The 19,695-nt window shown below is 37.1% G+C and overlaps 1 protein-coding gene across 2 annotated transcripts in view; it reads left to right on the top strand.

Moving 5' to 3' along the window:
• The window catches only part of EFHC2 (EF-hand domain containing 2), a 58,012-nt gene extending 38,543 nt beyond the window's left edge, over positions 1–19,469 (top strand). Inside the window, exons 11-15 of one of the 2 annotated variants that reach the window (XM_035542330.2) lie at positions 3,787–3,920; positions 8,760–8,957; positions 9,524–9,616; positions 16,653–16,758; positions 19,242–19,469. In XM_035542330.2, the coding sequence (XP_035398223.1) occupies positions 3,787–3,920; positions 8,760–8,957; positions 9,524–9,616; positions 16,653–16,758; positions 19,242–19,337 (627 nt within the window). In that variant the 3' untranslated portion in view covers positions 19,338–19,469. The remainder of the gene's footprint in view (positions 1–3,786; positions 3,921–8,759; positions 8,958–9,523; positions 9,617–16,652; positions 16,759–19,241) is intronic. The other variant, XM_035542331.2, reaches the window with a different exon arrangement.
• Positions 19,470–19,695: the final 226 nt, after the last annotated feature.

Raw genomic sequence — 19,695 nt, forward strand, 5'->3', positions numbered from 1 at the left:
CATGGCCCAGTGCTCTGTCTCTAGCAGTGGATGTAGGAGATGCTAGCTAGGGAGAGCTCTAGAATCTTACCGATGAGAATTCCCTGATTTGATTTATTTGTGTTCATACATATTTATTTTACTGAACATTTCCATTTTAATATTAGAAATTCAAATCACAGTCAGGAATTCGGGCTTACAGTTTGTACCAAGTTTCACTGTCTTTTAGAGTTGCCTGCAGAGGGGAGAGCAGTAATAAAGAAAGAGCTGGACTGCTTCTGTTTATGTGTACATTTTGCTACCAGTCATTACACAGACGTCTGGTAAAAAGCCCTCATTCACAAAAACCTGAAATATATCCAATAGGAAGAAATGGATTGTCCTCCAGCAATTGCCTCAAAGGTCAAAAAAAGAACGGATACAGGGATGGAAAATCAAAAGAAAGAAGAGTCCCAGAGCGTTTTGTGGGATTTTATGTTCATTTGGTAAAAAATGTAGATTTTTTTAAAATGATGAACTTCGTGCTGAAATATTTGAAAAAAATTACCCTAGTGTACTTGGGAATTCCTATTGTGTGCAGTCCCGAACCGGTCGGTTTGAGATGCATCTTAACAATGCAGCAGCTCAGGAGCCAAGGCATTTCAGCATCCCAGTCCCTCTTCTGATAGTTGTTTCAGCACCGTGTGATCTTGAACATCGCCCTTCGGACTAGACAGTGTTTTGAAGCCTTTGGAGCACTGCATATGCTTCATAGCTCGTGGTGGTGTCACAGCCTGAATTGTGCCTTCAGCAGACCTTATGCAGAGCTGCCCATTACTCAGGCTTGTTAGAATATCCAGGAGGGTTTATTGAGCTATGAGATAATGCTCTCTGCCTTTTAATCCAGACCCTTTGTGAGTGGGGAAGGGAGAAGGTTTAGTGCAGGTTTTAGTTGTTCCCTGTCCACTGACTCACCACAGTGAGTGAACCTGCAGGATTCCCCACATGCCAGTAGGCCTGGCGTAGTCTTGGGGACTGAGAGTGTCATCTTGCCATCACTGTGCTGCTGAGGTAGAGGTAAGTGCAGTCTGACTCTGTATTATTGCCTTTTGGCCACGCGTGCTGTGCTTACTCTGCTGAAAATAGCAGAACACAGCGCGGTTTCTTTGCAACGTGGAGTTAGCACCACCCCGCCTTCCCTGAAGTAATGAGGAAGGTCTGCAAATGCTTGTTGATGTAAAATGTTACGACTGCTAAATGCTTTAAGCAGTAAAACACAAAGCTATATACATTATGTTTTCTTACTGCTGGACTGTTTTTACTCCTAGTAGAATAAAAATCAAAGCTATTCTCCAAAATGCAGTCTGCATCATTAGGTTGTAAATGGTCTTTGGAACTGCTGTTTGCATTGATTGTCTTGAAGAAAATAAATGCAATCGTAGTTTTCCAGACTGAATGATTGTATATTACCAAAATAAAATCTGCAAAATGGGAAGAAACAACACTAAAAACATTTATCTGAAGTGAATTTTGAAATGTTCTTTGCACAGTGAAGAGTTCAAAACAGCTGGTAGAAAAAAACATTTTATTCTCCCAAGGACAGATGCTTTATTCAGATCCTTTGGCAACAGTTCCAGAAGTAAGGGTACACCTTGTTTACCTCAGTTCATCGGGGCTGCATACTCAAACCACAAGAACTTCAGCAATTATCAGAGAAGAGCAGAGACAGAAGACGGTTAGAAGAAGGGAAAAAAACTAATATATTTCAGTTATTTCTAAAATTAGAAATCTTTTTCCTTCTGAATCGACAGAGGTTTCCTTTTGGCACAACACATCAGTACCTTTTCTGAACACTGGTGAAAGAAATCTAGATGGAATATTTTGCTTTTGGAAAATGAGATAAATTTTCTGTTTCAAAGATGTATTTATTGTATTGCACTTAAATTAAGGGGCGAAAAGAAATCAATGAATCTTTTTGTTTTGATCACAGCCTGTAATGAAAGTAACTTGAAGAATCTAATTTTCAAAACATTTCAACACTTAGTTTCTTTTCCAATTTGATGAAAAAGATGTATTTGGAAACCGCGAATTTGCTTCTGAACAGAACATTTGCATTGTGCACAGCTCTAATGGTATTATCAAGGTTTGAAGAGGATTCTTTCAAACAAGGCATTGCTCTGCCTCCTTGGAAATGGATTCATCAACTCTGAAGCAGTTTCAATTGCTTAAACTTTGTAGTCTTCTGCAGCACAGGCACGAAGGTTGATTTTACTTGCATTGAATCCAACATAATAAAGTCTGACTCAGGCATAAGCAAGACAACCAAACAAAACTAGATTGTGACTACTGGAATGTCAACAGCTACAAGAGAAGTGGGGAAAGTGAGTGAGGAGTTATCACCAGGCTGCTCGGATACTAGATGTTTACATAGGTGTTTGCAATATATAGTTTGGAAAAAAGGTGTAAAAGCAACTGCTTTGACAATGTAAAGGGCAGTTTTTTAAGTAGATGACACTTTGCCCATCTTTAAATACTCTGCAGATTGATTCCTTCTGCCCAGCCTTTTCTCAATCTCTGTTCCTTTCTTTTTCAGTAAAATGCTGTGTGCTTGTGGCCCAGACAATAAAGTCTTGGCAAGAGGACTGAAAAAGTTGCTGTCTCTAAGTCTTTTTGATTGCTGGTCAAGCTGCTCCACACCACTGGCTTGCGTGGCATTGCATGCCAGTGTTGTACTTGGAGCAGTTTTTGCATATGCAGCGGCAGTCTTCTCTAAATTTGAGCGTGTTACCTAAAACCACTGATGTATTAATTAAATGTGGATCAATTTATAATGCTCTGGCAGTGTCATAAGGACTTCCAATACTTCCAGGACTTTTCTAGATCTCTTTGAACAGATACAATTCTGTGGACGGACTTCAGCGTGATGGGGAGTGAGGCCTCATCTCTTCTGTGATGAAGTCCTCAATACCAGTCATACGAAATTTTAAGTGCTTGTTTGTTAAAAGAACATTTCTTACTGCAAGAAATGAGAGAAAACGATTTTCAGACCATTCATTGTGCTTTATAAAGGAGGTAGAGCATGATAGATGTAAGGGCATATCTGATATTAATATCTGGACTCAGCTCCAGTTTAATGACTAAATACATAGACGTTTATGGTAAAGATGAACATAGCAAATAAATCTTTGGTAGAGCTCTTACACAGGAATCTGAATATAGGGTGAAAGCCTAAGTGCTCCAGTTCTATTTATCTGAATTCAATTTTATTTTAATGGTCTATTTAAGAAGAAATAAGCATTCTTGTTACATGACAGGGAAAATTGTTTCCTAACTGATTTCCAATCTGCTAATTCTGAGTATGTTTTACATAATGTGAATGAGCGTATCTGTTGGAACAGTTGATCCGAGCCAATGGTGAAAAGATTAGTTTTAACCTGGTAGAATTTATTAATTGAGAATTCAGTGACATGCACCAACACAAAATGAGGACAAAGTTATTAGATCTATACTTCAAATGTTACTGCTTCAGTTTTAACAATACAATGCTTGAAGCAAAAGTGAATGTCCTTTCATGTGTCTGCAATAAGCTCTCTGAGAATGCATGATCTGATGATTTTTGTTTTGTTATTTAATTCTCAGTAGAAAGCAAGTTTTTTTCAGTAGCAAGCTTCCCTCCAGACTTAACACGTTGCAGATTTATGCATTTGAAATGAAACAATGAAGAAACTAACTGTTCAGCTTTGCCCTGCATCCTGATAACTCTTGCTGTTACATAAGTTGCATAGTGCTTTTCTCTCTTATCTCTGTGTCTTGTTTTCCTCTGTTAAGTTCTCTGTGGCTGATACTGGTTTCATCCTCAAGAAACTGAAAGACATAGCTGAACCTCGTTCACGAGAAATCAGACAGGTGTTTGCAGCCACAGACCCGGAGCATACCAAGGTGATTGAGTATGAGCCTTTCAGGTAAGACAGTGGGTTTTGGTTTTTAATATTTAATGTAGGCACATTCCCCCAGAAAGTATAGGGCATGAATTACTATTGACACCTTTGGCACGTGTTAGCTGACAAATGGTGTATGTTTCTTTACATTTACTTGGAGACTTTGTGGGAAAAGAAGGTGAACCCATGTCCTGGAAAAACAGAAATGAGAGAGAGCTTTTCAAGTAATCTGGAAAGCACAACTAAAATCTGTCTACTTTTTATGGAGCTGGCACAGGGTATTATGAAGAAAGGCAAGTAAGTAGTAATATATTCACTGAAGGATAAAGAAAAGCCCATCCTCAGAGAGTGAAACAAATTAATTGTAGTTTTGAAATTCGAGAAAGAAGGTTTGAGTTGCCTTCTGAAAATGGTGTTATTTGGGTTTTGAATCATTGATAAATGAATGATTGGTAAATGAATGAATCATTGATAAATGAGTGATTGGTAAATGAACGAACCATTGATAAATGAACCAAGGTGTACTGAAATTACAGGATACAGTGATAAGCATCTTTAAAACATACTGGAAAGCAGTAGTGAGAGCAATGCTTATTAATGATGTGGAACAGAGGAGGAGATTTTACCTAGAAACATTTTGTTCTTCACAGTGGTAATAAACTATATATTTAGGAACTGTCATAATAACTAAAGCATATAAGTAGATGTATATTGCATGGAATGTCATCCCTATAGAAATGTTAACCAATGCAGAAAAATCCTTGTGAAATATCTCAGAGAAAATATAGATCTGAAGAAGGTTTTTCCAGTGATTCAAAGTGAAAGTAGTGACAGATGAAAACAAGCTGGTATTCAGAAATCAAAAAAGAGTGTTTAAAACGTAGAATTCAAACTAAGAGAAGCCAGAGCTCGTGGAAGTTTTTGGTCAAAATATTCCTAGACTCCTTGATGTTTTACTCAACAAAAGCAAGATTTTGAATTGTTAACTGCATTAAGAGGGAAAATGTTATTTCTAGAGTAAGAAGAGTAGGAAATTGAAAGTTCATGTGTATGTGAAGAAACTTTATGGCACTTGTAAAAGGGTTTTAATTTACATGTCCAGTAACTGTTTAAAATCGAACAATTATGGTTTTAATTAAAATTATGAAATAATTATTCGCAAAACTGTCTTCTTACATGTACTAAGAGCAGATCAAGGCTTCAGAACATTTGCGTGACAAAATTGGTGGAGCACACTTTTAGAAGGGTTGATTGTGCTTTCCCTGTTTACAGCAGGGATTTTTTAAAATTTATTTTATCAAGCAGAGGTTCAGTTGCACGTAAATTTAATTACAGCCCAGCTGTTTAATTTAGGTTGGTGCTGTTCCTATGGCATGTATGGAGGCACTTGGTTTAAGCAATAAAAATACTGTAGCCCTCTCCGTGAGCAAGAGAGAAAACGGAAATTCACATAATGATGTTTTTTAGCCTCAGTGCTCACATAGGCCAGTTTGAGCAACTACTAATGGTTCATATCCCTCCTCTGGTGGGACCTAAGGGGTTTTAACAGGAATCATTCACACACTGCCACAGGAAGGATTTGCCTCTAAGGCACATTTGACTTCCATGCTTTATAGTGAACAGTAGATTTTGTTTCTGTTCATATTTAACGCGTTTCTTTTTTTTTTATTTTTTTCTTTTCTTGTTTTAAAATCCACATGTTTTAGTAAAGAAATATTTTCAATGACAAAGGCAAGAGAGCCCTTCTTTGCATCTATGAGAAATCACAGATATTTTTCTACAAAAAGAATATGGATTTCTCCTTCAATTTTATATTTTCTTGTTTACATCACTGCTTATTTTAAATCTGTCATGGCATTTCATGACTAAAACTAACTACAAATGATTATTTTTAATACAGGCAATTATCTGTGTGACAGCTTCAACCAGCGGAATAATCCTCTTATCTTAAATACAGCTTAAGCTTTGCTGTGCTCTAAATTTTGCAGTTCAGGCTTCTTCCTTTCTACCTGTATAATTTTATACAAGTTAAATTTAAAAATACACCTATAAGTATGACGTAGTGAAGCAGAATTATAATTATACAATTTACTTGAAGTATTCTCAAAACCCACATCAACGGGACATCATCCAGGAAATAAATATATGGTGCGTACAGAAGCAATCCCCAATGCTATTGTTAGAACTATTGAAAGCTTTGTTAAAGAGAGAGGAAGAGAAAATAACTATAACTTAGAAGTCTGTATATCACATGGTCCTATCCAGACTGCTTTTTCTCAGAAGCTACTGGCAAGACCATTTGCTGTTAGAAACAAAGAACCATGTGAGTTTAGCAAAGATGCCTATCTTTAATTTAGCTTGAGAAATAGCTCTCTTAAGCAGTTAATTATTATTTGTTCTTTCTCTACCAAATTCAGATTGCAATCTGTATTATTCTTCTAGAACAGCAACAACAAAAAAGATAACTAACTTGTGGGAACAATTGTTGCAGCTTGTTTCTTTTTGTCAGGAAGAGTTTAGATGTATTCAGTGTGTGAATCTCGGGTCTCACTTGTTAGTCCCTAGGAATCACAAAAAAAATCCTTAATTCCCAAATGAGACAATAATTTTCTGTAGGGTTTTGGTGACTCAGTTGTCACCAACTGGCTTGAGAAAAGATAAGACTTAAAAAATCCTGACAATGGAAAAGTCTGTGCTGTGTGTGGAAATCCAGCCTGTGGATTTCATGTTCTCATGGGTAGAGCTACCTACGTGCTTTCAGCTTTGCCAACCCAAGCATTTAGTGCCAGTCTGATGAGGCAATGTTGTCCTCTACTTCATGTATGCAGTAATACCGAAAAAAGAGGCTCCGGTTTTGACTGCATCTCTGAATGCTGCTACAACATGAATAATAATATTCAGTGTGTGTGTTAAGATAATAATATTACTAAATGGACCATGTTTTGGTCATTGAGCTTGCATAAACTCAAAATAAGGTTTGGTACTGTCATCAGCTTGTCTTTTCCTTATATTTATCTCCTGTCTTTGCAAATAAGAGATTTTACTGATTTTTTTATTAAAATAGAAAAACAGCAGTTGAGTCATTGTAGACATTATGTGGTGTTTAATATCCTTTTTTGAATAGCTGTGTGAGTGCAATCCTGTTCTCTGTAGCGGTATCTTCATTTGAACAGGACCACACAAGCCTCTGAGGCAAAGTGAGTGAAAAATTACATTTGTTAATAAAATTTTCTAATTTGAAGGGGTACTAAACTTCTGTGCTTTCAGTTCAGATGTGGATGTTAAAAGATCCACTATGAGAATTGTTCAGGAATTTAACTGCTCTTCAGCCAACCGTTTGAGTCACGTGTCCGGTCTTTGTCTATCACTAACAATTTTTTCCATTTGTTTTCAAGGATTGGTGATCCTTGAAATTGCATCACAGCGATGCAGTACCCTCAAGTGTACCATAAGGTACAGCTCTAGCTGCAGAAGCCATTATGGTGATGTTTATTCCTAGTGCAGTTTATCCAGTTGCATCATAAATAGGTAATCTAATTTAGACTGAGACGCACAGGCCGATGTTGATGCTTGCTGTTAAAAAATCCTACTGATTATGTATTTATCTGAGACAGATTTGGAATCATAATGCCAAGGTATAGTTACACTAACCCAGGTTTGTTTGACAAGAGGTCTTGTAGCTATTGAGGTAAACTACAGTTCAGTTTTCTCAGGAAAGCTGGAAGCCTCCTACGTTTCCTTGCTACTGGCGTTTTTCTTCCTTCCTGTGGTGCCAACACGCAGGTCACAGGAGGAACTCCGTAGTCACTGAAGGTGGCACAATCCCTACTGCAAAGCTTGTACCATCTTCTAATGCAGTCTTTCTCCTCCCTCTCCCAACAATATAAACCAAAGTTTTATGTATAACAAGACTATAATGTAGTCTCAGTGCTTGTTTCCATTTGCTGATATACAATAAGTGTCTTCAGGAGCTTACCCTAAAATTACTCCAGTACTATTATCAGCAACAAATCCTTGATATTAACAGGAATGATTAGTCATTCAATGCCAGTATTGGCCCATCAGATGGATCTTAGGAACATTTCTTCTTCCTTGGGTTGGGCTGGTTCTTCTGAGCAGCACAAGCAACCTTGGGAGAGCGCATCTCAGGCTTTTCGCTGTGGGATCTGATTCCCCACTGACAGTACCCAAGCATCAGCTGGTCTTGCTGCTGTCCTTTATTTCTTTCTTGTCAGGAGGGCTTGCAATTACAAGTTGGGTGTAATTTTCTGCCCTTTCTGTGTGGCTGATTTGTGTTTCCCTTCCCCCAGCTTTCCCATGAAAGCTGCCCAACAGGGCCAGTTTTCACAGTGATTTGTGGAGTGTGGCTTGACACTTGATTAATACCACCATTCTCTGTTGGTATCTTCTGCCCCACTTCTCTTCCAATGATGTTTTATGCAACTGTTGTACGTGCTTTGTGTTTATAGATAATTAATCATACATTGCAGAATGCAAAATACAATTAGGAACAAAACAGGATAATAGCCTGTATAATTCACTGTATTGTTGGACAAAGCTAATCTCTACTAATGTTCCATGCTAGTACAGCATTTCCAGGTAAAAGGTTTCTATAATGATTATGTGTTTTGTTATGTGTAGTCAACTACAGAGGAAACATGGACATCTTCCAAAAGTTAAGAGTTCAGGTACTTCCCGTTAAACCTTCTTGAACAGACCTGGATTTCAAATTTAATTGAATACTTTCTTTAAAGATTTTAAATAAATACAGCATTTTAATAGTTGTTTTCACAGAAATTTAGCAATTATTAACTTTTTAACTATTTTACTTAAACTAATGTAGTATGTTGTTTTTGTAAACAGAAATTTGATAGTCAGTATCACGGATGGAGCATTTTCAGAACATGAAATTATGACTCTTGGGCGCTATTACGGTGTGAAAGAAGAATATGAAACAGACCTCCACCTCCTCCTTGCAGTGGCTCAAGAACAACTGAAGAAAAAAAGCTTTGAGAATTTTGGGCAACTGTCTGCAGTACTTGCATACAATGATCGTGAAAAGTAAGTTTCCTCTGTTTATCCTAGGCTGCTTTCTGGTAAACTCTACTTGCAAACCTACCTAGTTTCTGTTTGTTGCTGAGCAAATGATATATTGCAGTCAAAGAATACTTTTTCGAATCTTAAGCCTCTCTCAGCACTTGACAGTGGACAAGAAAAGGATAGTCTTTTTGTGTCCTTTTCATTTTGTTCATGTACTTTTTGTTAATAGCTGCCATACTGGGTATTCACTGGCATAATCAGATGTCCGTTCACAGGCAGAACAGTATATTAAATGAAAGACTGAATAGTTATTTAACAAAAAAAGGATTTGTTGTTGATCCTTTATGTTGATCATTTGCCCTTTTTGTTCTGTGATGTCACAGAATAACAGAATCACTAAGGACCTCAGAATGGTGGAGACAGGCTACTAAGTGCACTTCAAGTTTCTAAGCTGTATAACAGTGAAATTCCATAAAATATATTTTCATTGCCTCTGACACATTTTCCTGTACACATTAACATTAACTTGAAATAAACCTGGCTAATACCTAATGTACACTTCTCCCTCTCTCTTTCTGTTTGTGTAGATGTGGGGTGCTGCCCTATCAGATGTGCAGGACTATTTGCAAGTCTTTTAAGTTGCCACTGGCTGATGACCTTCTGGAAGCTGTACTGACCATGTAAGTTAAAGGCAGATAGTATGACCTGCATGAATGGCTGAAAATCAGTGTTAAATATTTACTGCAGACACATTTCTAAAGAATTTGTCATCTTTGTAATTTCAGTCATTACATTGTGTTGATTTTGTCCATGTACAGGTACAGATTTTCCTATTTATAGAATATTTATAATCAACCGTGGTGCATCCAATGTATCTTCTTTTTTGTCTGGCACGATAGATCGTCTGGGGTTTGCCAGAATTCTGTGGATTTGGACTCATGGTAATCAGCTAATGATACCTACCATTATTAATGAGATTCACTTTATTTGCATTAGTTGTTCCAGTTTATATAAGTTATATAAGGTAAAAACACTAATCTCATAGAAGCACATGATGAATACAATACCAAGATGAATACAATGAAGTATCTTTGAATCAAGTTGACAGCATTAGTACTCTTCTACAAAAAGTGGTTTCCTACTCTTATTAACCTCATCTGCAACATTTATTCTATTGTAATTATTAAAAAGAAAAAGGAGTATTGCATGATTTTGGTATTTTCCCATAGCACATTTAACTTTTTTGAGACAAATTGTTTGGCTAGTTGTGTTCAAGGAAACAGAAGTGAAAAGAACTAGTATTCAGTGCACTTGTATAAAAGGCTAAAGTTCAGAGTAACCCAAGGTGTTTTGAATGCACGTGTCATCATGAGTTTGGTTTTCATGGCCAGCTTCCCTGGTAACAGGTAAAGTACATGCTCTTTGGTCTTTTCTTTCACATGAGGGAAATCATTAAATATTTTGTCTGTGCCTTCACACTGTGTAAAATGCAGAAGCAGGTCTTGTCATGCTTAGGTGTTTTCATGTAGATATGCTTCTTGATTTCAGCAGGAAATTCAAACTAAACATTTGGATTTATCAAATAATGAAAAGACTCTTGTCAAGCAGAAAGGTGGAATCCATTTTATTAAAACATTTATATACAGCAAGCAAGGCTTCCTACTTCAACCAGTATCAACAAGACTGCTTTTAGAAGCCTAAAGGGCTATTTTCTACAAAGCCCTGTTTCCCCCCCAAACCAAAATCTTTCAGAATAGTTCCCTGTAGTAGCCAGATAGATGTCTTTGGTAATTGGTTGGCCATTAACCACTTCTGACAATTGGGTTACAAGTGTTAGTCATCAGAAACATGTCTGAATTTTAGCATTAATCGAAAACTCATTTTTAGAACTCCCACTAAGCTGCCCAACACAAAAAGTGTCGGAGGACAGTTGGCATCCTGGACTAAACAAGGAGTGCTCATAGTTTCCATTTCATGAAGGCTGAAATTGAATAGATGCACAGACAACGGACTGAACGTTTTCCTTTATGTACTAACTCAATGCTGATGAAAAACAGACAGGCCTGACAAATCGTAGGCTCCAGAGACATGTTTATTGTTTGTGAATTTATCCTAGGGAAAGCTTTTGTGAGATGAACGTCTTCTCTTAAAGGGTCTTAGTGTGGGCAGTTAAAAAGAAAAAGCCCAGTACACTACAATAAAGAATTAGATATGAGCTTAGAAGACAAAGAAGAAGCTAAGGCCTGGATTTCACCCAGCAGATACCCATGACAGCCAATTCAGGATTCAGCCACTGTAGGTTCTTTCTGCAGGCGATGGAGAAGGAGAGGCAGTCATCTCAACCCGTGAAAGAGCTGGATTTCAGAATTACCATCCATTTTCCTGTAAAAGGGTTCGTGGCCAACTTGTATTCCAGATTTCTATATGAGAAAGTTAAATGGCGTGAAGCTGTGCCTCAGAAATCAGTGGGAGAAGTACTGTGTATGACAGAACATTATGCATAATGCTGGTTCGAAGTTACAATAGCAGCTGCTTTGAAAGATGGTGTTTTTTGTGGTGATTCACTGTGCTGCAGATAAGAAAGAACGTTACTTTCTTAATGATGTGTGCAGTTGGCACTGCCTTGGAGGAGTATTGTTGCACGAGGGTGCAGAGTCAAGGATTTTGTGAAGTGTATTTTATAAGTGTTAATTTACAGTAATCTGGAAATGGAAAAATAGATTTGGCTGAGTGAGATTTAGACTTTTCCTTTCATCCTGCTTTTCTGGTTCTCGTTGAGACTGAAGAATCAAGAAGCAGGCAGGTTTATTGTTAATGCAGAGTCTGACTCCTGGGGATTATGCAAGTCAGTGTGGGCAAAGTTCGACAACAGTATTCTTCTGCTTTTTTTTTTTTTTTTTTTTTTTGATGACAGAGTTTGTAATTCTGTGCCCTTTGTGTCCATTGATGCTTTCCGAAGGAAGCAGTGGTAGCATTCCTAATGTATGTATCCAAATTTATAATGGAAGAAAGCAGTACAATAAAAGTTGTTGGACTGATTCCCACAGAATCAGTATATATAGCTAATGCACTAGCTGGACCCTATTCAGCTATAAAATGATCGTAGATGATGTGGATCAGATAATGGTTGAAGACTGGACCTATATGTTTATTCAGCTTTGCTATCTGAGATTACGTAGCAAAGACTTTTTTGTAGGAGTTAATGGTTCTATTTTTCCATTTTAAAAGGTAATGCCCTTAAAATGTTTACTATTTACATTTGCAAATTACACCACAATGATCTGTCACTTATTAAAAGCACAGGATGGAACTAGTAGTTACTGTCTAATTTTGTGGTCACCTCCAGATGATCCAGGACTTTGTTTACTGCACCGGAAGAGCATTCAGTTTCCACAAAGAGCAGGGAGAATTAGCACAAAGACTGTGAGATTTTGCAAGACCCTTTTCAATTGTCTGTCTAGAGTAAATTTATATTTTCAATTGTGGGATGGTGAAATAGTAGGATTTGGGTACCTAACAAGGTGTCCACTATTGCAATTCATCGAGCTGTCTTATTAAAAGATATTTCCTCTCTCTATCAGCATTATTTCACTTAGTTTTTCAATTACAGGACAATACAGATTTTTAATCACAATATATTAAGCAATACCTATGGTATACACTTTCTTCTGCCAGTAAACCGGGGTAGCTTATTATAAGCATTTCTTTAAATTTATGCAAGCATAATGAACAATTATGGTTTGTTTAATAAATAAATGTTGTAAAAATGCTGAAGTAATGAATTTAGATCCCCCCCCCGATATTTTTATTTACTACAATGCTAAATGTATGCTAACAAGAACTTAAAAAGATACAGTCTTTCCCCAGAGGGTATATAAACAGCTGGCAGATAACAAAAGAAAAAATGGTGTGAAGAAGGGATGGATGAGAAGTTTACAAGTATTACATGTTGATGATCCTGCATTAGTTTAGTTGTTAAGCATGTCCCTATTTTTAAAAAAGTCTTTTAATTTCTATTGAAACTGGCTCTGTAGTTCTCCTCTTGACAGGAGCAGGGTCAGTCTATTAGACCGTGGAGTCTTGGAGTCTGGCATTTATGGTTTTTAAGCCGTAGAAGCACAGCCAGTGGGGAAGAAGTATTTTTTATTTATTTATTTAATTTTTTTAAAAAGGTAATTCCTAGTGCCTCAGGTAGCCTCTTCTGCCTGCCCAGCTTTTCCCTGACTCGTGGCACTGTAATATATATATTTTTTTACCTACTTGCCAACCTGTAATATTTTTTTTAGGGTTGACCTGTTTCTTTCAGGAAGGTAACCCTCTTTTCCTACTCCGGCAAGTGCCCTTGTAGCAGCAGCAATTGGAAATGGTCATGAGATCGTTCTTCTACACTCTCTATTCTGCTTGTTGCCTTTGATGCCTGAGACTCACTTTGCCATTTACGATTAAAAGACTCCAGCATGAATATACGGATCTCTTAAAAGAAATTATTTCTGTTATTCAGTATCTTGAGGAAGTGATGGTTCAATTTATAGTTGTTCAAGACAAGAATAAATGTATGCACAAGATGGTAGCCATTACTTAACTGATAGTGATCAGCCACATAAACTGGTCTGTTTGCTATTTTAAATCTTTTCATAAGAACAGTTTATGAAAATTTAGGTGTATACCAGTGTTACACAGGGACTGTCAAACAGCTGAAGAATCCCAGCATTTTCTCTAAGCTTAAAGCAGCATAGTGCCTCTCCTCTACTGTTATCAGATTAACTACTTAGCAAATGCTATTAAAAACTAAGGAATTCAAAATCTGCATATGTACATTATATTTTTACATGAATGTTTGGGTTGCAGAGTTCTTGATGGGAAAGAAAATATATTTAAACGTAGCCTTTACTCAGCGAAGCATCCTCAGGAACAATCTTAATGTGAATTAAATAGATTTTTCATGTGTCTGGAGTAAATACTCCATTATGAATACATTTTTACAAGCAAAACCATGTGATTATTTCTGTAATATCAAAAAGGAAAAGAAGCTCTGCAAACAATGGTAAGAATGAGGGAGTGATTTCCACAGTCTAAAATCACATGCAATGGTGAAGTCATAGGGCAAAACTGGAGAGAAACATAGTTTCAAGGGATCTTTGTTGCATCTTCTTGATAAGGCAAATCTAATTTCCTTTGCTGAAGAGCACTGTCAGTTCCAGTCATATTAATTCCAGCCTCTGAAATGTATGACATCTCTGTCCTAATAACACAGAACTTGATAACATCTCTTCATTCCATCTGGATACTCTGTACCGAATTATAAATATGTGCATTTAGTAGATTAGCACAATAAGACACAGTAGGGAAAAGATCTAAAGAGTGGATTTTTCTCCTCTAGATTATTTTGGTGTAATACATTAAGCTGCTTTCTGTAGCTATTGAAATATGGGATTTAGGAGTCCCATTTCCTATGCCCACCTTAAAATCTTTGGTTGTAGTTAACTTCATGTCCATGTTGTTGCCTCGGTTTGCTAGTGCTGTCAGTTCGAAGGACTTTTCTCCTTGATAATGCTTGTCAAATGCAGAAGCAATGTTTTTCCCCAACTTCATTGCCTCAACATAAAATTGATGCTAGAGTAATTACACGCCTTCACTTGTTCTTTATTTAAAACTCCTACTTATGCAGCTCTGCATCTTGACAGTAGACCTTATCTTTTGACTTTTCGCAACCAGCAAAAGCTAAATACATATACACTAGTGCATATAATAATAATAATAAATTATCATGATTGTACTGAAATTCAAAGTCTGTGCTCCAGTTGTTTTTTTAAGAGCTTTTATTTGTCTTCTTACTTCCAATGCAAAACTCCTGTTTCCCCAAATGCCACCTAAAAAAAAAAAAAAGAAAAAAAAAAGAACAAGAACGCCCTAGAAGTGGGAATGAAAATTTTCTTGTATGTTGGATATATTCCACAAAAGTGAGGCTTTATGAAAATGTTAACTTGCACGTGAGGTATTAAAAAGAAGAAAGCCATAATAGGTTTTCTCATGGCAACGTTTCAGGCTCCTCTTTAATTCTAGTAACAGTAGCATTCTTCTCTGACTGTGCTTTCATCTTCAGCATAACTCACTGTACTTAACATTTCAGTTTATCGCTAGCATCTCTGTTTATGGCTTTCAGTATATTTTATTATTATCTCTCCTGCTGACTGTTAAATGAAAGGTGTGGGGGGAGGAGAGGGAGAGGATGAGCTGCAGTTTATTGCAGTTTATTTTTGTCACTAGATTTATTTCTCCTCTTCCCCAGTGTTGTTTTCCCAGTTTGTGTTATAAAGTCTTCCTTCAAGTACCTTCATGCTTAATTTTCACCAGAACCCTCTCCAGTAATTTGGAGAACTGAAGTTATTTGAGGCCTGTGTTTTGTGCAGTTCTATTTCTCCAAGAACAGAATAAAATGATTTTCTAAAAAACATGTTTCTCCAGAGATGACAGTGTGTAATTGATCTGGCGCCTACATGTGCAATAGTATTTGTCTCACCGGGTTACATGGTAGAATTATTTAACCTGATGTTTGCCACCAAAAAATACTTACTAAATCTAGCTAGTCATATATGTCTCTCCATGGACAGCAGTGAAGCACAGATGCTTCCAGTGTGTGCTTAGATGCCTAAACCAGATCCTTTTTCCATGTGGGTAGTGCTAAGTGAGACAGATGTCATTCACAGAAGCTGCTAATGCAGTATGTATGTATAGCAGAGCAGTTAAGATGTTCATTTCAAGAACAATCTGCGTGGTAGTGTCAATTCTGCAAGGTGTGTCAGCTTGCAGAATTGAAGTATCTTTCAAGCATTTGACAAGACCCACTCAAATAAGAGCAGATTTCTGTATGCCTTAATCAAGTAAGTGTTTTGCTGAACCGAGGACTTTTTTCTGAAGCTCCTTCATTCAAAAAAATAGCAGAAGGATGGCGTGGCTTACAGAGCTGCTCCCAGTGGGTTTATTAGCGCAGGGTAATGATTTTAGAAATCTGAGGGAGGAAGGTAGTATGTTCCATGTGTAATAGTAGCTGTAGAACCTAGCTGGCAGGATATATCTCTTCATTCAGTTAGGGAACCTTTATAACAGACACAAATATATATATTTATTCCATGGAAATGAAGAATAATACCGTAAAACAACTACCAAATGACAAGGATTGAGATTGTTGAATCTGACTATTAAATTATAGGTTAGAGAGCTGCATGTTTGTCAATTGTAAGTTGATCCCAAGGTGTGTACAAACAGCATATTTGAGAGATTGCTTATTTTCAGGAAATGACTGTAGAAACTGTATAAAGCAGGTCAATTATGTTAAAGCACATCTCTCTTGTATTGTACTACCAGTTTCTTTTCTACACAAAGGAATTATACACCAACCATCCCAGCTCTATGGTTGTCACCAACTGTGGGATCCTAGTTCTGGAAAAGGCTGGGCAATGGTTAAAAATTAAACCTTAAAGAAATTGAATACTAGTGTGAGAGACGATACTGAGCAGTAAGTATATGGAATGCAATGTACAATATCAAGGCCTGGCAGTTTGTCAGTGTTTCTCCATACTCTTACCAGGCTTTGGTTCTAAAGGAATGAAAAATGATTATCCAAAAAGTAATATATTAGTATGTTGTAGATAACATGATATAACTGTGTTAAAATTTTCATTTAACCACGAGTCATCTTGTGGATGTTCTGCTTAGGTTTGAAGATGACAATAAGCAAGTGGAGTATAAAAAATTTCTGGATGGGCTGAACTGGAGAGAGAATCAAATACCTGCATTCCAGACAATAAAACTTCCTCTCAAGGTAAAACTACTATATTTGAGCAAAGGAACAGCACAGCCAAGCACATGAGATAATCATGTGTTTTGGCCAAGTGTAACATGAGTGCTTCATCCAACAAAGCCAATAACAGTTTTCATCTTTGTGCATTTGTGACTATTTTCTTCGTGTAATTATCTTTTTCTGGGAGGTTAAGAATGAATCAGAGAAGTCACACAGGGAATAGTAGGCCTGCTACCCACCTGTGCCTAGTAGGTGTCACATCTCTGTGACATTTTTCTGAAAGAAAAAAAAAAAAAGAGGGGAGAACAGGTGTATTTGTCCTTGAACAATAGGTGTGAATACTGCGCCACCCACAAATATTTCTGCCACATGTCAAATGATCTGTTTGGTTGCTGGGATAGCCAGGAAATTCTTAAAACTCCACTGGCACCACAGAAAATAGCTACATATATTTTATAACTCTGTGGAAACTTGTATATAATACAGCACATCACTGGTAGGCGTAAATCAGGAGCAGTACTGAAGGATCAACATTGTATATCTCCACCAGCCTGCTACTTAGGGTAAATAAAAATGTGGTGTCAACAAACTGCAGAGATTAATCTGATCTCGCCATCTTGTGCTGAATGGAACATTTTAAAATAGATGGTACATAAGGCAATTACGCTGATTTTTAAAAATCTTGTAACAGATAAATACGAAGCCCTTCTGCCAATGTGTAGTTTCGCTATTCTGGCCTAGTCCATGTGTTGCTATGCTTGTACAGAATGTGTTTGATTGTGTTCAGACCACTTAGAAACATAGCATTCCCTTGAATTCGAGTTCAACAGTGACATATTTTAAATCAATATTCCTCAAGTGCTGTGCTATTAACCTGACTGCTCTCTCTTATTGGCTTACGAGCTCTTTCTTCTGTAGCATCTCAAACTGTCTGGGGTGTCTAACCAGGGCCCTATGCTGCTGCTTTGCTCTGCTTTCTCTGGTGGTTTCTTTTTCACTTTGTGATTGAGAAGAATTTTTCTTCCTTGCACAAATCAAATCAAATCAAAGCCCTTTCATGTGTTTTATACAGCAGTCCTATGGTTCTTGTGGAGTAGGCTGTGTTCAGTGGGTATTCTTTGTTTTTACAGAGTAATTCCATCTTTAAGCTATAACTTGGTATTTTACCAGTGCCTTCTCTCAGGAGAGTCTGCCAGGATAAGGACCCTCATGGGCCTCAGCACCATGCAAGCAAAAGAAGGTCAGAGCCTGTGCAGTGAGGATTTTTGCCTTGAAGATGGTGCTAAGCTCCGTACCAAAAAATCAAGGCTGAAAGAAGCAGATATCTGCACAGATATGCTTGCTGTTTAATCTGTTTGACCGTTTTTCTCCTCACAGCTGCATGGCTTATCTAGCCATTGAGCATGACCTGCTTTCTGTCAGGTGAGGGAAGGAGATGGCTTCTGCGCAGTGAAGGTGGGGTGCAAGTGATGGTGGCACAAAAAGTGGTCTTCATGAGTTGAAGGCACAAAGGAAAAGGTGCTTGTGAAACAAGCTGGAGGTTGAGTGGACATCTGTGGTAAAATGTATGTTCTGATCAGTGTAAGAGACATGGTTTTCTTTGGGTATGAAGGAGATGTTATCTTTCCTTGGAAGATAGTCAGTGGATGGGCTTTCAGGGAGTGGCTGATGCTTAAGAGCCCCAGTTGAGAGCAGTACATGGGAGTTAGGGGAGGAAGGTTACAGATGAGGCCAAAAAGGAAAAAGGTGCATCAAGAGGAATTATAATAATTCATCAGCATGCTGGGATAATCAGTTCCTCGTTGGCTCCAGAGCCTTGCTCTGACTGTCAGAGTGATACATAGTGCTGTTTTTAATGAACTGCATCCAAATTGGTTTCGGTATTGTTTATTCATTTTTATCGACTTTATTATTCTGTTAGTTAGCTGCAGTACCTAGACTATCTTTGGTACAATACACAAGTATTCTAATGAAGAAATACTAAGACATGGAAAAGATCAGTGAAAGGAAAGGATTTAAATCTTGTTGAATCTTTCAGCTTTAGAACCCAATTGTCATTCTGTTCCTAACTTACTTTGAATTAATGGTGATATTTTGAGGCTATAGTATCTGTATTTCATCAATAGATTTCAGTAGCAGAGTTGTGCTTGCTTAGCTTACTTTTCTCCTTTCTCTTTATCATTATTTTGTATGGTTTTGGTATTGAGGCATAGCTGACTTGTAAGGTTTTCAAGTATAAATGTCTTAATGAAGAAAATACAGTGTTCTTTAATTTGAAAATATCTGCAAAAGTGCTTAATATGTTCAATAAAATATTCTGCAAGATTGATAAAAATGTGCATGTAGTAATGTTTTAGGAGGATGCACTATATAAAGGTCCACATGTTCACAGAATGATTGTAATTGCAAGTTAAGCAGCACATTCAATCTTATGTTGACCAGCTTTTATATGTTGTTGTTTTCAATGTTATATTTTAAGATATTCTCTGTGTTACTAATTTCAGAATGAAGATGATTGGAATGGACAGCCACCATCCCTTCCTTTTAAAAAAATCAAATACTTGCCTCTTCTGGATGATCTGTTTGGCAAGGAAGAATGACCTGATTTGCACAAGTTACAGCTTTTGGATTAGTGTTTCAGCTCCAAAACTTATTAGATGCTGAAGATATTTCTTGTAAAACAAAAATAGATTGGCTGTAGGTTTTATTACATTTTGTTTCTTATTCTAACATATATGTATCTTTGTGTATTTTTTAACTCCTAAATCAACAGTACTCTTTTGTACTTATAGAAGCGTGGTTAAAACTATCCTGTAAACTTTGTGCCTGGTCATATGGAGAACATGCAAATACCAAGGAATATATGAGTCAAACACAGCAAAATATGACTGACCCTATTTTGTTCTGCAAACAAAACAGGTTGTTGGCTGACCTCAGATATTATTAGGCCAATTAGCC

The sequence above is a fragment of the Cygnus atratus genome, chromosome 1 (genome assembly GCF_013377495.2).
Source record: "Cygnus atratus isolate AKBS03 ecotype Queensland, Australia chromosome 1, CAtr_DNAZoo_HiC_assembly, whole genome shotgun sequence".
Taxonomy (NCBI): domain Eukaryota; kingdom Metazoa; phylum Chordata; class Aves; order Anseriformes; family Anatidae; genus Cygnus; species Cygnus atratus.